At 36.1% G+C, this 17102-nt stretch overlaps 2 protein-coding genes across 5 annotated transcripts in view; both read left to right on the top strand.

Annotated features, from left to right (window-relative positions):
• The first annotated feature begins 175 nt into the window (after positions 1-175).
• LOC134743339 (thiamin pyrophosphokinase 1) lies at positions 176-7409 on the top strand. The gene is made up of 7 exons (XM_063676732.1): positions 176-424; positions 907-1063; positions 1862-2028; positions 3022-3108; positions 4272-4548; positions 6397-6519; positions 7254-7409. Exons 1-7 carry the CDS (start codon positions 335-337, stop codon positions 7259-7261), a joined length of 909 nt encoding a protein of 302 aa, XP_063532802.1. The 5' UTR covers positions 176-334; the 3' UTR covers positions 7262-7409.
• Positions 7410-13792: 6383 nt separating this feature from the next.
• The window catches only part of LOC134743660 (V-type proton ATPase 116 kDa subunit a 1), a 37100-nt gene continuing 33790 nt past the window's right edge, over positions 13793-17102 (top strand). The window contains exon 1 of one of the 4 annotated variants that reach the window (XM_063677247.1): positions 13793-13928. The gene's annotated coding sequence lies outside the window, so the exon portion shown is untranslated. Of the gene's footprint in view, positions 13929-14569; positions 14714-17102 lie in introns of those variants that run through there. The other 3 variants (XM_063677246.1, XM_063677249.1, XM_063677248.1) reach the window with 3 other exon arrangements.

Here is a 17102-nt window from a genome sequence, read left to right as displayed (position 1 = left end):
CGCATGCGATTATCGATGACATTTAGAGAGGCCAGTTCTCAAACAAGTACTTGCAAGTACCTTTATAACATTTCTTGCACTGAAAACACCAGCACTAGGGCAGCCAACTTAACCAACAAGTGTCAATGTCACATGTCACTGTATCAGTCAAAACAATAACCGGCCTACTTTCAGTACTTTCATTCATACCAAGTTCATATTTTTAACAGTTTGAACTAAAAATTGTAAATATCGAGGGATTATTAGCCTATTTGATTTTTGTTATCGTAATTTACGAGTTACAAAGGTGATATACTATCAAGGTTTATTATTTAAATATATTGTAACTGTTTTAATGATACCGAAACTTGCTGTGCGCGAAGTAGTGTGCGTAATACGCAAACATTTTGGCATGGCTCTCCGAGGAGTATCAGTGAATGGTGTAGTAAGTACTCTTTAGAACCTTCTCATGGTATTATTATCGAAACGAGAATAAACTTAAATAAAAACACTTGCAAAATGAAGTACTTTTACGTACATCACCAACTACTAGCGTGTCCACGTGCGTAGGACGTAAACATGCTTACCATATAGGTATCTAGGATATAGGAGTTAGTCGTTTATAAGAACTAATTAACATGGGTATGGAATACAAAAAGTACTTAAGACAGTTTCATCCTTACTTAACTTTAATAAAAACCTCTTTCACAATACTCCTATAAATCTCCTTACTGTTCTGTTTTTTTATAGCCAAGTTATGATGAAGCAAGGATAACAATCATTGCCAATGAACATTGTGTGATATCCTGAGTCAATTTTCTGTTATATAATGTGCACCCTAAACCGTCTATGTTTATGGTGCTATGAAACTCCTGTCACAAGTCAGTTGAGTCTAATTTCTGTTAATCTATTTTTTTACATGCTCAGCATAACCCATGCAACTCTCAATGCAATCCTGTACAGTGCTGGAAATGGGATGTCAGCCCCATCATATATCACACCAAACCAGTCAACTATGCGGTCCTAGTACTTAATACCCCAATCACACAGAGTCAAACGTTTTTCACACAATTATGGAATAGTGGTAAGTTATGCTATGTTATGCAATTTATGAAATTATCAATCTGAACATCTCATATTTTTTTAATTTAGTTTTTAGTACACCTGTTGTTTGATGGCTGTAATCCCTTAATAAATGTTTACATACAGTAGAATCCACTTATAATGACATCGAAGGAAAGTGACAAACACGTCATACTAAGCAGATGTCATATAAAGCATAGTTGCACAACTTCTTATTTTTGTTAGTATTTGTATCTCAAACACGGGTATATACATCCCGGTCATTTGACAAGCGTGCATAGGGATACAGATCCAATACGGAGACACCCTTTGGAGAAATTTGCTGTTATATAATACACTTGCTAGAACCCATTTACGGGTACAAATAGATAACTGTAAATGGTTCCCAGCAGGCGTAGGGTCTATTGTAAATATAGTGGAGAAAAGTGCCGGTTATGGTGTTGGGAGGATGACATAAGAGCTATAGCTGGACCAACATGAAATAAATAAAAAAAATAGAAATGTTATTTATTCAGGTATCAACCCGTTACATTAAAATAATAATTATTATAATTTTTACATGCCAACTGTGTTAAATTTAACTATTCTAAACTAAACTAAAATTAAAGCTATAAAACTAATTAATAAATAAATTAATGGCTATTCGATTTATTTATTATTTATGGAGTTGATAGAATCTACTTGATGAATGTGCAAAAATAAATTATACAGTTTATATATTAGACAGAGCCTTTCTTTTGTTAAGTGTGTTAGACAAAATGATAAGTTAACATAGTCTAATAAACTTATTTATTTTTAGCAAAACTAAGAATAACGGTGGATGGTGGTACCAACAAATGGGAGACATTTATAAATAATTGTTCAGAAGAAATACAAAATGACATAAAATTACCAGACCTTGTGACCGGGGACTTTGATTCAATTTCTCAAGATGACTTAGAAAAATACAGAAAGAAAGGTTGTAAGGTGAAACTTTTATTTAGATAATAATCTTATTTATTTATTGAATGTTTATTTATTAACAATAGTGCACCTACCTTGACTCTTTCATTAACACTAGCCACCATCAAATCCACCACCATCAAAAATGGGTGACCAATATTAGTTCAGGTGACCAATAAATAGGCCAGTAGGTACTCTTTCAAGAACCTAGTCCAGGGATTTCCAAACTCTGCGCCGCGGCGCCCTGGTGCGCCGTAGACAGTAAAGAGCGCCCCGTGAGGCAATCCTCCTTGCCATGTGCCTGATTCTGATAGCCTAGCAGGCCTAGCTACTAGGTTAGGGCGCCACGATTAAATTTTAAACTCGCAAGTGCGCCGCGGACTGAAAAAGATTGGAAACCCCTTGGCCTAGTCATATTTGCAGCAGGGAGGTGTCCATAGAGCTTGATTCCCACCTTGCCTAGGACAGTTAGCTAATTTGACTATTTTTATCGTAAGGAGTAGAATACAATTACCTGAATACTAGGCAAGGTGCATGGGAATTTCATACAGTTTCAATAGACCAACTGCAGTACTATTTGTCAATTAAAATATAAAAGTTGAAATGGCAGTCGAAGTTTGTTATTAGTGGTAAACTCTCGAAACTCTTTTTACACAGAGATACATATATACGCAACGTCACGTCTACGAGTATGTATGTATAGGTCGATTCACGAAAGCTGGCGCAGGTTTTATATGAATATTTTGACAGTTCAGCAGATGTCGAAATGCATAAAAAAAATGCTTATTTGATCATGAAATACTTCGTTTAAGTCTGTAGTTAAGTTCTATTTAGATATTTCTTCCTGCTCATTTCCTGTAAATAAATAAATATTATTGGACATAATTACACAAACTGGCTAACTGCTAAGTCCCAAGCTCAAAAAGAGAACTCTATTAAATTATGTCATTAAATCCAACATGTGTTACCAATCACCATCTTAATTGTCAGCAAAATTAACATGCCATTGTCTTACAGGTGGCACACACGCCAGACCAGAACCACACGGACTTCACGAAGGCCTTGATGGAATTATCCACGCATTGCCGGCAAACCAACACAGATGTGCGTGCAGCATTTATAATTATTTCGTTCAAAATGCCAAATTTATCACTACAGATCGTGGATTAGTAACATTTGGGTAGCATTTTAGTTAATAAAATAAAAGCTATTTAAAGGAGATGGGTAATTAAATCGTGAATGCGTAACGATTAGAGAGAAGTAAGTTAAAACTAACTTCCAACTGGCCTTGTCTGGCCACTGCCACAGACAGGTGTAAACCCATGGCTATGCCATTTTAAAATTTGTCTAAAAACTGCATAAGGAAACATATAATTATCGAACCAGCTCACAAAATTTCATGAGAATCGGTTGAGAAATGTAACCTTTAGAGGAACCTACGAAAGCATTTTTACCCAAGCTGAAACGGAGACGCTTTACGCTCGCTCGTTCATTGAAAGTTGTAGTTAAATTTTAGGGATGTATATTGATATCTTTGAGAGGGTGAAATGTAGATGGCGCTATACTTTAATACCTACTTTAAGCGATCATCCATAAATTAAGTCACACGAATTTCAAGATCTCTTACCCCTCCCGCCCTCCTTGTCACACCTAGTTACATTTGGCAAACCCCCCTAAATAAACTAATTACAGGCATAGATATACCTTATCCTATTGTAAGTACAAAGTTTTAAAACAATCTTTTCTATGGAGAACCGAGCTTGCTGATGCGGACTCTTAAGGTGGTAAGCTTATAATGTAGGTACTTAGTCTCAATTGTCTGAAAAAAATGAATGTTATTTTATTTATTTATGTCGTAACATTGTGTAAATCTTTGTGTACATATTATAACTAGATGTAGTGTATTGATGTAAGTGATTTGAGTTCCATTTGCGACAACATATCCAATGCGTGACCTCCAGGCATTATCGCTTCATGTGGACGTAATTATAGGCTCACGACATTCCAGAGGCTCGCGATTGAATCGTGTTCAACTGTTTCTCACTTTGTATGTAGAAAATACTGAAATCAATTAATCACACTAAGCTTGAGAAACAAGGTCTAAGAAAAAGAGCGAGAGAGAGAGATTTGAATATACTTAGCCTTAAAAATGCCTACGCTGCAATAGGTAATCGGAATGACAATGGAATACTGTAGGCACTTCATGTATCGTAACACGAAGACAGTTGATGCTTCTACACACCAACTCGAGCCATTTCTTCTTTTAGGTGGACCACGTCATAGCAATAGCACAATCATCCCGAAGGATGGACCAAATATTTGGCAACGTACAAACGATGTTCCTGGCTAAAGAAAAGCAGCTCCTAAGTCCCACAACCAGATTGTACCTGATATCTGACGATGCTGTTTCTTGGTTGCTCTCTCCGGGAGATCACGTAATAGCTGTGCCTGAAGAGTCAAAGAAACATAAGAGAGCTTGGTGTTCTTTGGTGCCTATTGGAGAGCCTTGTGTTGTTACTTCTACTGGACTGAAATGGAATTTGAGTGAGTACCACAGTAGTTATGTATTGGGACCTCTTATTATATCGTGGGGCACTCACAATACGTCCCTCTCGGGCGGTGTAGGTATCTTGAATGTCTCCAGGTGATCACGTAATGGTTGTGCCAGAAGAGTCAAAGAAACATAAGAATAGAATAAAATTTATTCAGGACGCTTAAACAAAAATTTTACAAAAACATGTCACAAAAACGGTTTAAAACGTCACACAATAAAAATAAAAATGTACTTTTTGTTTTTAGTAGTAAATAGTAACTATGTAAAAATATTATTGTAATGTAACTAGTACTATTTATTGTATATTTGCATGTATAGTTGTGTACGTATGGCAAATAAATGGTTTGACATTTGACTAAAAAGGTTTCCACTCAGCAGGTTTCGAGGTACCTTTTGAATACCTTGACGCTGGTCTTCTGTGGAAACTCTTCCAAAAAACGCGACATAGCAATACAAATGAGATTAAGCGAATTCGTATATCTAACTAATCCTATAAGAGATAATAGTACATTTCGATGCTAGTGTGGAAAGTATGCTATTACCCCACGAGTATCGACGAGTATCGGGACGAGAGAAGAATGACATTTCCGCACGTGTATCGAACGACGTTTTTAATGCAGTTGCGAAAAAATAAGAAAAAACAACAAGTAAGGAATAAAAACAATATCCAATGTTGCCTTTGGAAACTTAGCTTGCAGTAAGAAAAAACGCGCAGGCGTTCCATTGGTTATGTTTCTTTGACAGGCGTTTCGGCAGCTATTCCTATATACCTCTACCTTCCATAGCTATTCCGTTCCATTCAGACAACTTATTAAAAACGGTTTTTCAAACTACAATATTAAAAAATAAACGTGTTATAATGATGAAGAGGTAAGTAATAAAATATGAAATATGTATTTTTTCGTATTCTTACATTAACAGTAGGTTTTTATGTTGGTTACGACGTTTAAAGGAAACTAATATTAACACTCATCAATAAGTAGTCATGAATTTGTACAAGTATAAATTTAAAAAGTTGGAAAAGTAAAAAGCACTAACGTCTGTTTTTAGGGTTCCGTACCCAAAGGGTAAAAACGGGACCCTATTTCTAAGACTCCGCTGTCTGTCTGTCCGTCTGTCTGTCTGTCTGTCACCAGGTTGTATCTCATGAACCGTGATAGCTAGACAGTTGAAATTTTCACAGATGATGTATTTCTGTTGCCGCTATAACAACAAATACTAAAAAGTACGGAACCCTCGGTGCGTGAGTCTGACTCGCACTTGGCCGGTTTTTTTATTCCGTAGACTAAAATGACGTTTCATGTATAAGACATGATTTCTTAGTACCACATTAAATGTCATTTTAGTCTACGGAATAAAAAAACAGAATTCGCGAATACCAACTTTCCGCACGCTAAACAGCTAAGTAAAGTAGCACTGTTTGAGCAACTGTATTAAAAAATAATATATATTATCTGAGATCAGCCACTAAACATAAAGTATTTTCATAAAATCTAATCATAATTAGCCACATTATTACAGCATTACCTTGACTAAACTGGACACACTGTCGTTGAGAACAACAAAACAAACTGTTAAAAAAACAACAATAATATACATAAGAGATGTAGCATCGGCCCTTAATTTTATTATATTTTTTTGCAAATTCAGGATGTGCTTCTTGTACCTAATTTTAAATGAATGAACAGATAAAGAGACCTTGGTGTCCTTTATTTCCTGTTAAATTTTTCTTACGAACGCGTGGTACTTGGGTGAGTAACGTAAATCTTGTACATTCGAAAATTTTGCGTTTTGACTAGCTAGAACTCGTTTTTCTATGTCTTTATCTATTGTTTCAGACAATCAGATCTTAGCGTTCGGAAAGCTAGTCAGTTCGTCTAACACGTTTACGGAAGCCGACACAGTGACGGTCAAATGCAGCCACCCGCTTCTGTGGTCTATGAGAGTGCCCAGTCTACAAAGTAAGTACACTTAAATCTATACTCAAGTCGGCTTAGCACAGGAGCGCCGCGACAGTTTTTCGCTCGCGATATAGTCTACCCGCCCCTCTCACACGCCCATACCTAATTACCTATAATACAGTTTCGTAGTCTATATCGCGATCGAGATACATACTGTCGCGGCGCTCCCGTGCTAAGCCCACTGGACTACCGTAGTGTATTCAAAAATACATTCAATTGTATGCTTTGTTGCTAAATCATTGTTATTATTAAAGGAAAAATTTAAAAATTCACCGCTTCTGGCAAGACTCGAACTTACGACCTTTCGAAACACCGGTCCGATCGCTCTTAACCAACCGAGCTACCGAAGCTAACCAGAAGCGTGCGAATCCTTCCCTCCCTTCTTTTTTTTCTTACCAGCCTAAGGGGGGCACATAAACATATTTCCTTTAATAAAAAAAAATGTAGAATCTCTCGCAGACGTAATATGCTTGTAAAAAATTGCTTTGTTGTTGCTCAATAAAGTAGTTTGAGCTAACTTTTAAATACACCTGATGCGCCTATTTACAGCCACGCCTTTTCAAGTTACTCAACCACAGAGCTAGCATAGCCCAGCTTGACTTATAAAAAGGCTCAAAGCATTCCTGTACTTATTTTTTTATATTTATTTCCTTAGCAGCCGTTTTGTCTTGGCAAATAATTAAATGAAAATGTCATAATACTCTAAGTTTCTTACATTATAAATTTTGTTTCAGGCTCATAAAATTTAACACTAACATGGAAATGAAATTAGTAAAGACATGAACCTTCAATAGGGTACTTGACTACTAGTCAAATCAGTTTCTTTTTTCGAACTGTCAAAATGATTTTGCTACTATGGAATTTATATGAAACACTAGCATGTGACGTCACGATCAAAATTACCTACTCTTTATAGTTTTATACGGGTCTTAAACTATTTTAAGACCCGAATAAAAAAAAATTGTGTCTAAAAATAACTGCTGTCTACGTTTTTCTATTAGTCTTCTGGTGCCTTATTTCATGCATGGTGTAAAATAATTTATTTTAAATACGGTCAAATACCCTATTGCTACTAGTTATACAAGTAGACGTTTATATCTAATGTTACAAGTTCATAAGAATTTATGGATAATACCAAATTGAGTAATACACCACAGAACTTAAATGAATTCGTTTTCTATAGGTATGGTACTTACAATAAAATAAGATAATACTATTAAACTGCCCGGTGATATCTTAAGGTTACATCTTCAATGAAATCAAGGAGTTTTTTAGTGGACATATTTTGTTCCTTAAATTATAGAATCGATTATGTATTGTTGAAACAAATGTGTAGTTTATTCTAAATTTTAATTAGCATCGTTCACAGACGTTTCTGCTTGTTAAAAATTAATTTAAAAATTAACAAGGTTGTGGCTTAGTTACTGCATCATAAATAATAAAATATAGTATGCGTATAATATTTGGGCTGAGTTCTATTATTTCCTGTTTTCAAAATATGTGATATCGTAATAATTTAAGATTCATTAGAGATAATAGGAAGAATATTTATATAGTTTGCATTTTAAATGTGTCCCAATAGCTAACACAAGAACAAAATAGAGATTAATTGCCGACTGATTTAGATAACATACTTACCTGTGTATCATATCAAGAACCAAAGCAAATATACATTTTAGTCTTGAATTAAATTCTTAGCTAATACGTGATTTATGTACAGGTGCTTTATTTTACGAAAAATATACGAAAACATTAAAATTACCTACGACGTTTAGATGACGGCGTTGTTCCCGTGATCTCGGAGAAAGACTGGCTAACGTTGACATCAACATCTTCTAGCTGCGCGAGTTTCTGTACTACCCGCACTTGGTCTTGTTACACATACACATACAAAAATTACACAGTAAATAATAATATGTGAAAAACGTTTTTTTTTATCTAGTTTTTATAGAGGCTTTGGACATTGTGAAAATCGTGAAAGTTTAAATCAGTGATATACCTACGAAAAGCTCAAAATCTCAAACAATTGTGCGATTTGCGGATCGGAATTGAGTCGAGACGTTAACTCTATTTGTATCAGTTTGCGTATTTTAAAGCCGTATTTTCGCTGATGACAAGTTATAAACCAATTTCCATTATAATTAGCTTATCGCGCCTAGTGTTAATAGTGATAATATACAGGTAAAAAACTTAACTCATCCCCCTCTTTTAATATGTAGCAGTGAAGGGTTTGGAAAAGCCTTACATGTTTGAAATTTGTAATAGGTATGTTGTTTGAAGACTCATTATAGTCATTACCTATTTAATTTTCTAAGAAGTTTGATCAATCCTGGGTAAAAATATTTTTAACGAAGATTTCTTTAGGAATAGTATTGTAGGAAATAAACAAATAATTTAATATTATGAAATAATACAATACTAAATAAAAAACAATAACAAAACTTATAAACTATTATTAAAATTAACCTATAAACCTAAAAACAAATTAAAACTAACAAAAATAAATTAAACTACGAACTAAACAAACTAAACTAAAACTACCTAAAATGTCCTATAAATAAAAAATTGGCCCCAGGTCTGTGCCGTCCGGTAGGGTGCCCAGAAGGCTGGCGGCGTTGCCGCGCTGAACGGCAACGCCGATGCGTTGGGCGAGGTATGCTCCAGCCTTCCGGTCACCCGTTACATCTATTAGGCGCTTGGCCAACTCCTTATATATGCTGTGCGCGCCGTGACCCCACGGCCCAAGCGTCTCCACACCAAACGGCTCAAACATGCAGCCGGTGTCAATGGCTGCATATTTGCGCCGCTTGAGACGCTCGGCCGCATCGGCAGCAGCGCCAGCCCTAGCAGAGGTCCCTGGAAGATGGGACGGCGCGAGGGTATCCACACACGTGGCGTCCCAGACGAGGGGTCGACCCAGCCTCCAGGGAACCAGTGTCATGCCATCTGGCCTCTTCCCATCGTCACGCGCTAGACCCGTCGGTTCTAGAACCGACGGCGCTCCGGCGGTGACGAGGGCCCGGCGCAGTATGTCATTAAGACTGGCGTGGCGTGTAGAGCGGCCGGCGCTCTTGGAGCAAGAGAGGCCGTGGGTGCCAAACTTCGACACGTCAGTGCCGCAGTGGCAACGGTGTGGGGCCACGCATGCCGCCCCCAAGCGCAGTGATACCGCGAGCCTAAAAGTACTGCTGGTCAGCAGATTGCCGAGGTTACTGGAAGGGAGTGCCTGCAGCCATGCGCCAGATTCCCATTTCGTTCCAGCAAGAAGACGAGCTCGCTCTGCAGGGCTGGTGGCCGTTTCATAAAGATTATCACGTACCAGCACGCAGAGCGGCTCGTCCCATTGATGTTGCGAATGGCGCATCTCGGGCAGGTCCTTGTTGGGGCAAGCAGCCTTCCAGCTATCCATGGCTTCTGACAAAAAAGGTAAGTCCAAACTGTTAAACGTGTTGATTTTTAGAATTTTGATAAATAAATTTTGAATACTATGAACCGAAGAAAGGAAGGCAGGTAATGCGATACTAGAAATTTGACGGATCCCAATACCACCGTGTCTGATGGGCAAGGTGGCTTGAGTCCATTGATGGTTGTCCAAATAAATGTTCATGATTGAAAAAACCGTATTTTTTATAAGTTCGTCTAGTTTGGCTAAAAGTTGGGGATATTTCCAAAAGTGACTGCATCGAAGGGCATACGTAAATTTGGGGACAAACAAGCAAAATTTAATGATCGTATAAGCCATGTGGGGGTTAATTTGGAGTAAGCGGTCCGAAAAATAACTAAAATTTTGGTGTTTGTCGTTGATATACCCTGGGAAGGCTTCGTCTAAGATGGGTGAACCTAAAAGAAAAAGTGAGCTAGAATCTAAAATTTTGATGTCAGGAGCGAAATTTTGGAATTTAGGAATTGCTGTGTCTTTTTGGGAATTGTCTATAAAATATAGCTCACATTTTGAAAAATTTAATGTCAAACCTATTTGTGAGAATTCTGTGATGAGACTTTCTAGGTCTTTGACAACTTCGTCGACTTTGCCACCCAGGGTACCATCGTCAAGATACCAAACATTAAATTTTGAATTTAGGCGCTCAATAATTGGTTGGATAGCCAGACTAAAAAGAGCTGGACCCAGGGGGTCACCTTGCTGACATCCAACGGAAGAGAATAAGAGGTTATTTTTGAAAAGTAATTTAGAGGGATTGCTATAGCATTGCCAAATAAAATTGTAAAGTTCCGGAATTTTTTCTTTGACTTGTGTCAGCAAGGCGCCTCGATCAACCGAGTTAAATGCATTACGTACATCAACCTTTAGTATGACCTCGCCTTCCTTTCTTGTAGTAAAGGCACGTAGGGAGTGCACCGCTGTATTGTAGGTATATTTAGGCTGCGTTTCGACCAGAGATGTGTTTTAAGAACCAATAGAATCACTGCACGCTGAGCGAGGAAAACAAATGATTCTATAGGTTCTTAACAAACACATCCCGCACAACGCATCCTAAGAGGGGATTTAGATTAGTTTTTTACCTATACATACTTTTAAGGGGCCAGGAACATTTTGCTTATTTTGTTTGGTTAGTGAGTCATGACATACATATATGAGTTGTAATTAGTTCTTACGACTTCTTAGTTAAAGACTGTACACGATGAAACCCGCCCATGCATGATCTGGTATATATTTTTACCGAGTGCACATATTCAAGCAGTTCTTTTATTTTAATAATCTGTAATTATTGTAATTTATAATAAAAATACAATCATATTACAACGTATGGGCTTCTGTGAGTTTTTGCCGAATATATTCCATCATACCTTAAATTTCTTGTCCAGCGTTTTTTGATAATCTTCACTCTCTTCGTACTACAATGCCACAATTGTATTTATATTTTCATAAGCTGTGTTATGCTCATTAAAATATTATCTTACCAAAAACATACTTTTTGAAACTCTTTTCTACCGTCAGGAAAACTTTCTACTCCAAGCACTGAAAGTTGTATTTTTATATGGGAGGCATTTTTTTGTCAAAAAGTCAAATTCACCAAAGTTAAAACACCTCAGAGCTATCTCAATCTGAACATAATCAGAAAAATGTTAGGTATTGTGAAAAGAGAATGTAATCTATATATATAAACGTAAAAGTCCTGACTGATTGACTCACTTAAATCAACGCCCAGCCCAAACCGTTGGACCTAGAGAGCTGAATTTTTCACAATAGGTAGTTCTTATAACGTTAGTATCCACTAAGAAGGGGATTCTCAAAATTCATCCCCTAAGGGTTCAAGTTTTATTTTAAGCTATGAATTCGAACCTGGGGTAAAAGATATATTATTAAAAACCAAGTAAACTAATTTCAGCGTTTTTGAAAATTCATCCCCCAAGGTGGTGAAAAAGGGGTTGAAAGGTTGTATGGAGATCAATAATTTTATCAAATGCGGGACTTAAAACTTTGTATATAGGCATATTATTAGAATACAGGAAAAGTAATTTCAGCGTTTATATAAAAATTCATTCCCTAAAAGGGTTAAAAAGGGGTTGAAAGTTTGAAACGATTACAAAATGCTTTGAAACTTCGTACTTTGTGAAAGACAAATTGCATGCGTTGTAAAATTATTAACAAATGATTAACCGTCCCCACTGATATATTTTTTCTGCATAATGTTTTATGCTCATGTAAAATATATAACCATCAACATACAAATCCACGCGTACAAAGTCGCGGGCAACAGCTAGTAAAGTATAATTTGGTTTATATAATTAAAAATAATACAATATTTTTAACTGGAAAGTTTGGTAAAGACTGTCAGAAGACCGTGGACAAAAAATATAGGTACTGTGGAATATATAACGCTCAGTCACAAACAACCTAGCTAACTTTATATTATGTTTCTATTTATATTATAGTAGATAATTAGTAGTAGATTTACCGCATCATGCGTGGCCGGGTTTCAGCGTGAACAGTCTTTATAGTGTAAAAAAATAGGGATAGGCTAAAAACAGACCTGAACATCAAATAGTAAATAGACGGTACATACCTAAAAATAGGTAATTTATTATTGTAAATGAATTATGTTTTTATTTGCCTATTGGCTCAAATAATTTAGTGTTTAAACTAGAAGCCAGTGACTTCATAATTTTTTTGTTTATTATTTAGTTATTGTTTTGTACCATTTTAGATACTTTTATGTGATTGTTACCTATATTCTTGAATTTTATGTTTGGCGATTTACCAGTGGAAAACACTCAGTAGGTACCTAAATAAAATACATAAATAATTTAATTGTACAATTGTTATTATTTTCATACTTAAATTTGAAGTGTTAAAATTATCAAGATCACCTTAATTTCCAAATTGACTTACCAATTTGAATCTTCTTGCAAAGACAGTAAGGTTGATATTTACATGGATTTTTGTCAAAACTATAGCATTAGGTATATAATTTCAATCATACTTACACATCACATACCTATTTTAGTATAGTTTGAAAATACATGATTTTATTGCGTGTCCTCTGCCACTATGAATTAACTATGAATAATGCATGACATAGCTACAACATTGTCAAGAGGCATTTGCATTTACAATTATAAAATCTAAGTCATTGGAATAATCATAACCACACAGTTCATCAGAAAAATTAATCCAAGCTACTAAATGTTGGTTTTTAGGGTTCCATACCCAAAGGGTAAAAACGGGACCCTATTACTAAGACTCCTCTGTCCCGCTGTCTGTCTGTCCATCTGTCTGTCTATGAGTGATGAGTGAGATACAGCCTGGTGACTGACAGACAGTGTCACCAGGCTGTACCTTGATAGCTAGACAGTTAAAATTTTCACTGATGATGTATTTCTGTTGCCGCTATAACAACAAATATACTAAAAATAGATTAATATAAATATTTAAGTGAGGCTCCCATACAACAAACGTGATTTTTTTGCGTAATGGTACGGAACCCTTCGTGCGCGATTCCGACTCGCAATTGGCCGGTTTTATATCCCAGATTCCCAGATACCTGCATCCAGATGCTCGTAAGTAAAATAAAGGTCGAGCGTTTATTCGACAATAATAGGTACGTGAGTAACCCGTTTTAAATAATTTTAATATACTCACTGGAGTTTTATAGTTAAAATCGTACAATCATTTTGGTATCTTGGATATTTATATTTAAAATTCTAAATTTGCTCAGCTTTAATATTTGTGAAGTACAGGAGCAGGGTGTATGTCTCTGGTTTCCATTCCCCGCCGCCCTCCATACCTACACGAGCATGTGCACGGAAGGAGCGATGATGCGCGCGCGCCGCGGAGGCTGCGCCGCCGGCCAGTGCTGCCACCCGCGCGGCACGATCACGAGATAGCTCGATTTCCTTATCAGAGAAAACTGCCGCGCTACTGTTTGCAGTCGAAGATAGTTTTATTGGTAAGTCCTTTTTCATTTATTCCAATTTTTTTGTAAAGATATTTCTATTATACGTTTTAAAAAGGTGACAAGGTAAAGTTTTTGATTAATCAAGATAAGTCATTATAGGTATTATACCAGAAAATTAAAAAAAAATACCGATTAATACGTTACCCCGATTAATACGTTACCTACTTCAACTAACACTAAAGAAAGGACAATTTATAAACTCTTTTTATCGAGTTTTATCTCATACTTCGATCGGAATACTAAACGATCGTTAAATCAGCGGTTTAATTTTTTATAGCGATAATATATGTAATTTAAACCGTAGCGCACTCGTGACTTGGGTATTAGGGAGATAAATTCCTTGGTTAAATAGGTTTTTTTTTTAAATATTATTTTATATGAAGAATCCTGTGAATTGACTACCCAGCTTTATGTGTAACACAGGTGGACCACCGCAACCCATAAGTAGTTGCCGCTGCAGCTAGTTCCATTTCAGTATAAAGAATAAAGTGGAACGTCCCCAAAAATACAAGAATACAAATAAACGATAGTTATAACAATAAAAAGTATATACAATTTCATAGGTTTCTTTGTTAATTTCGTATTAACACGTGAAAACCGTCACACATGATGAGGCTGGCGGTCACATGCTCGGCACCAACATTGCCGATATGCCGATCGCTCTCAGTTACCGCGCGACCACCGCGCCACTCGTGTGTTCCTCCGAATCCACAACGGTGCGTTCCAAAACATATTTTACCTAGTTATAAGTGCAATAAGATCGAATTTGACTCGCCGTAAGTAAACAATAATTTGATAGCGGCGCTTAATAAGAATTTAAATGCATTTCTGATTAATTTACGATTGGAATTTTGTTTGTTGACTTTTTGTTCTCTTGTAAAGTTCGTGTTTTGGATGTCTAACTTTAGTTTATATTAATAGCCTCATCAAAGAAATCCAAAGAAGGATCATAACTAGTCTATAAGTCACGGCCGAATGTGAATAACTATGATTTGTGTTTTATAAACAAAACTTTTCTTATTGTTTTAAAAGTGATTCATATATCGGCAACGAGTATCGCTAATATCGCTTGTGCCTACATCAGTTATATAGGTACTAAGGTGTTGAATTGCACATTTGATTTAGGAGTTACTATTAGGTGTATCGCCTGATTTAATTCTTGGGAGTAATTGATTATGATCTCCAAATTATTATTTCAAGAAGGTTTAACTATACTTACACTCTCCCAGTTTTGTTTTTGGCTGTAAACTTGTGAGACCACGCGCGATGGTGGCTAATAAGCCTATGGCCCATCTGTTATTAAGCAGCCACCTGTATTAAACATACAGGCGTTTGCTACTCAACTCAAGTCACATCCGTTTTAATGAAACACTGGGTTCATTAATTGGGCCATATATTTTATAGAATACGTAGTAGGCTTTTGTGTAATGTTATAAGCTTTACAACACACCATATGTGTTAATAGTTTTTTGGATGCTTTCTTATAATGGAGGGGTGCATAGTTAAGTGGGCCCGTGACGTCCCACTGACGCGCCACGCTCAATAGTCTCACTATATAACTAGGTATGGTAAACATGTTACATTTAACGTTGAGGGCTAATTGTAAGCCCTTATCAGTTGTGAAAAACCTTTTAACTGCTAAACTACTTAAACAATTTAATGAAATTCGGCGTTAAAAAGGAAATTTTATATTTGGATTTATCCAAAGTGAATGGAAATAGCAATGTGTGGCTACCTATAGGAAAGTTGCAGAAAGTTAAAAAAGTCTTCAAAAAACTGGAACAAAATTACAAAAAGTTTCCCCTTAGGAAATGGGAAATTTCATTCACAGTACAAAAATTCGACATTTTTCTGAAAGCTTCCCATGGCCGGGCAAATCCAAAAATTGTTACGTGACAACCCTCATTAGTACTTACTGTAAACTATAAGTATGTTCACTCTCTGATAAACTCAGTTTTTAAGAAAATATCTGAAACTTCTTGACATAAACACACAAACGTAATCAGAGATTAGATGATAAAGTTTAGGGGTTATTCTCGGTTGGTTAAATTTAATTGACACCAAAATGAATCGCAACATAATTAGCCTGTTTAACATGCACTGTAAATCAAGTTTACGCGCGTAATGCAGTTTATGCAGTTTCGGCTGTTTGGAGTTAATCCAACTTACGAGTTGATTATTCACCAATCATGGATACCGGATTCGCTTTCCAGAAATATATATTAGTGGGTCTCTATTGTTTCCCAAAAAGTTTTTAGTTATAATGTATTGTTTGTCCGCATTTTCGTTAGTCATAATTTGGGTTTTCTCAGAAACGCGTAACTTTTCAGCATTGTCATAAAACAAACCTAACCAAACCTAGTATCTATAGGATAACCTTACGAAAATCCTGAAAAGTTAACGGTTTCAGAATTATAACTAATGATAATATGACACATTATGACTTTTCAATAATTATGTCAAAGGGACCCCAACCCTATTACCTTTAATGATTATTCAAAAATCAACAAGGACGGTAGTGAGTAGTGACCCAAGGATATCTGACTTTAGGTAATTTCACTATGTTTACTACCTAACTTTCCGTACGACCCTTGCCTTATATCGGCATCATTATCATGATATGTGACATTTTCAACCAAAAGGTACCACATTGTCGCTTGTCAATAAGGTTGATTTCAAATTGAAGCTGTATGGAAATAGCGCCTTAATGACAACCAACAATAAGTACCCTTTTGATTGAAAATGGCACATTTTCATAAAGCGACATCACTTTTATCAAACTGACTAAGTTCATATAGTGTTAACAATACACTCTTTTTCTTTTTGGGCAGTCGTGTAATAAACCGCAACTTCACTACTTTTGGCTGATTAGAATCGTTTTGATGAGTTGGTTGTTGGAAGCTGTTAAAAAACCGATCAAGTGCGAGTTCGTTTAACACGCGCACCGAGGGTTCCGTCCAAACTTTCAATTATCTCATGTACTATAAACACAAAATACTTGACTAGAAGTATACTAAGCATAATTATGTACAGCGCCATCTATTGGCAAATCGGCTAACTAATTTGCGAGACCTGTAGTATGAATGTTAGTTTTTCAGGGATAATTCTTTAGCATGTGAACCAAAATGTGAACTGATTTCAACAATTTTTATTTTATTTATAAAA

Source organism: Cydia strobilella, chromosome 8 (assembly GCF_947568885.1).
Source record: "Cydia strobilella chromosome 8, ilCydStro3.1, whole genome shotgun sequence".
Lineage (NCBI taxonomy): Eukaryota > Metazoa > Arthropoda > Insecta > Lepidoptera > Tortricidae > Cydia > Cydia strobilella.
This window is presented reverse-complemented; position numbering and strand designations above follow the sequence as displayed.

Coding starts and splice junctions, on each gene's coding strand:
- LOC134743339 (XM_063676732.1), top strand. CDS start 335: ATGATACCGAAACTTGCTGTGCGCGAAGTAGTGTGCGTAATACGCAAA. Junction 1,064..1,861: donor CACACAATTATGGAATAGTG/GTAAGTTATGCT, acceptor ATTTATTTTTAG/CAAAACTAAGAATAACGGTG. Junction 2,029..3,021: donor ACAGAAAGAAAGGTTGTAAG/GTGAAACTTTTA, acceptor ATTGTCTTACAG/GTGGCACACACGCCAGACCA.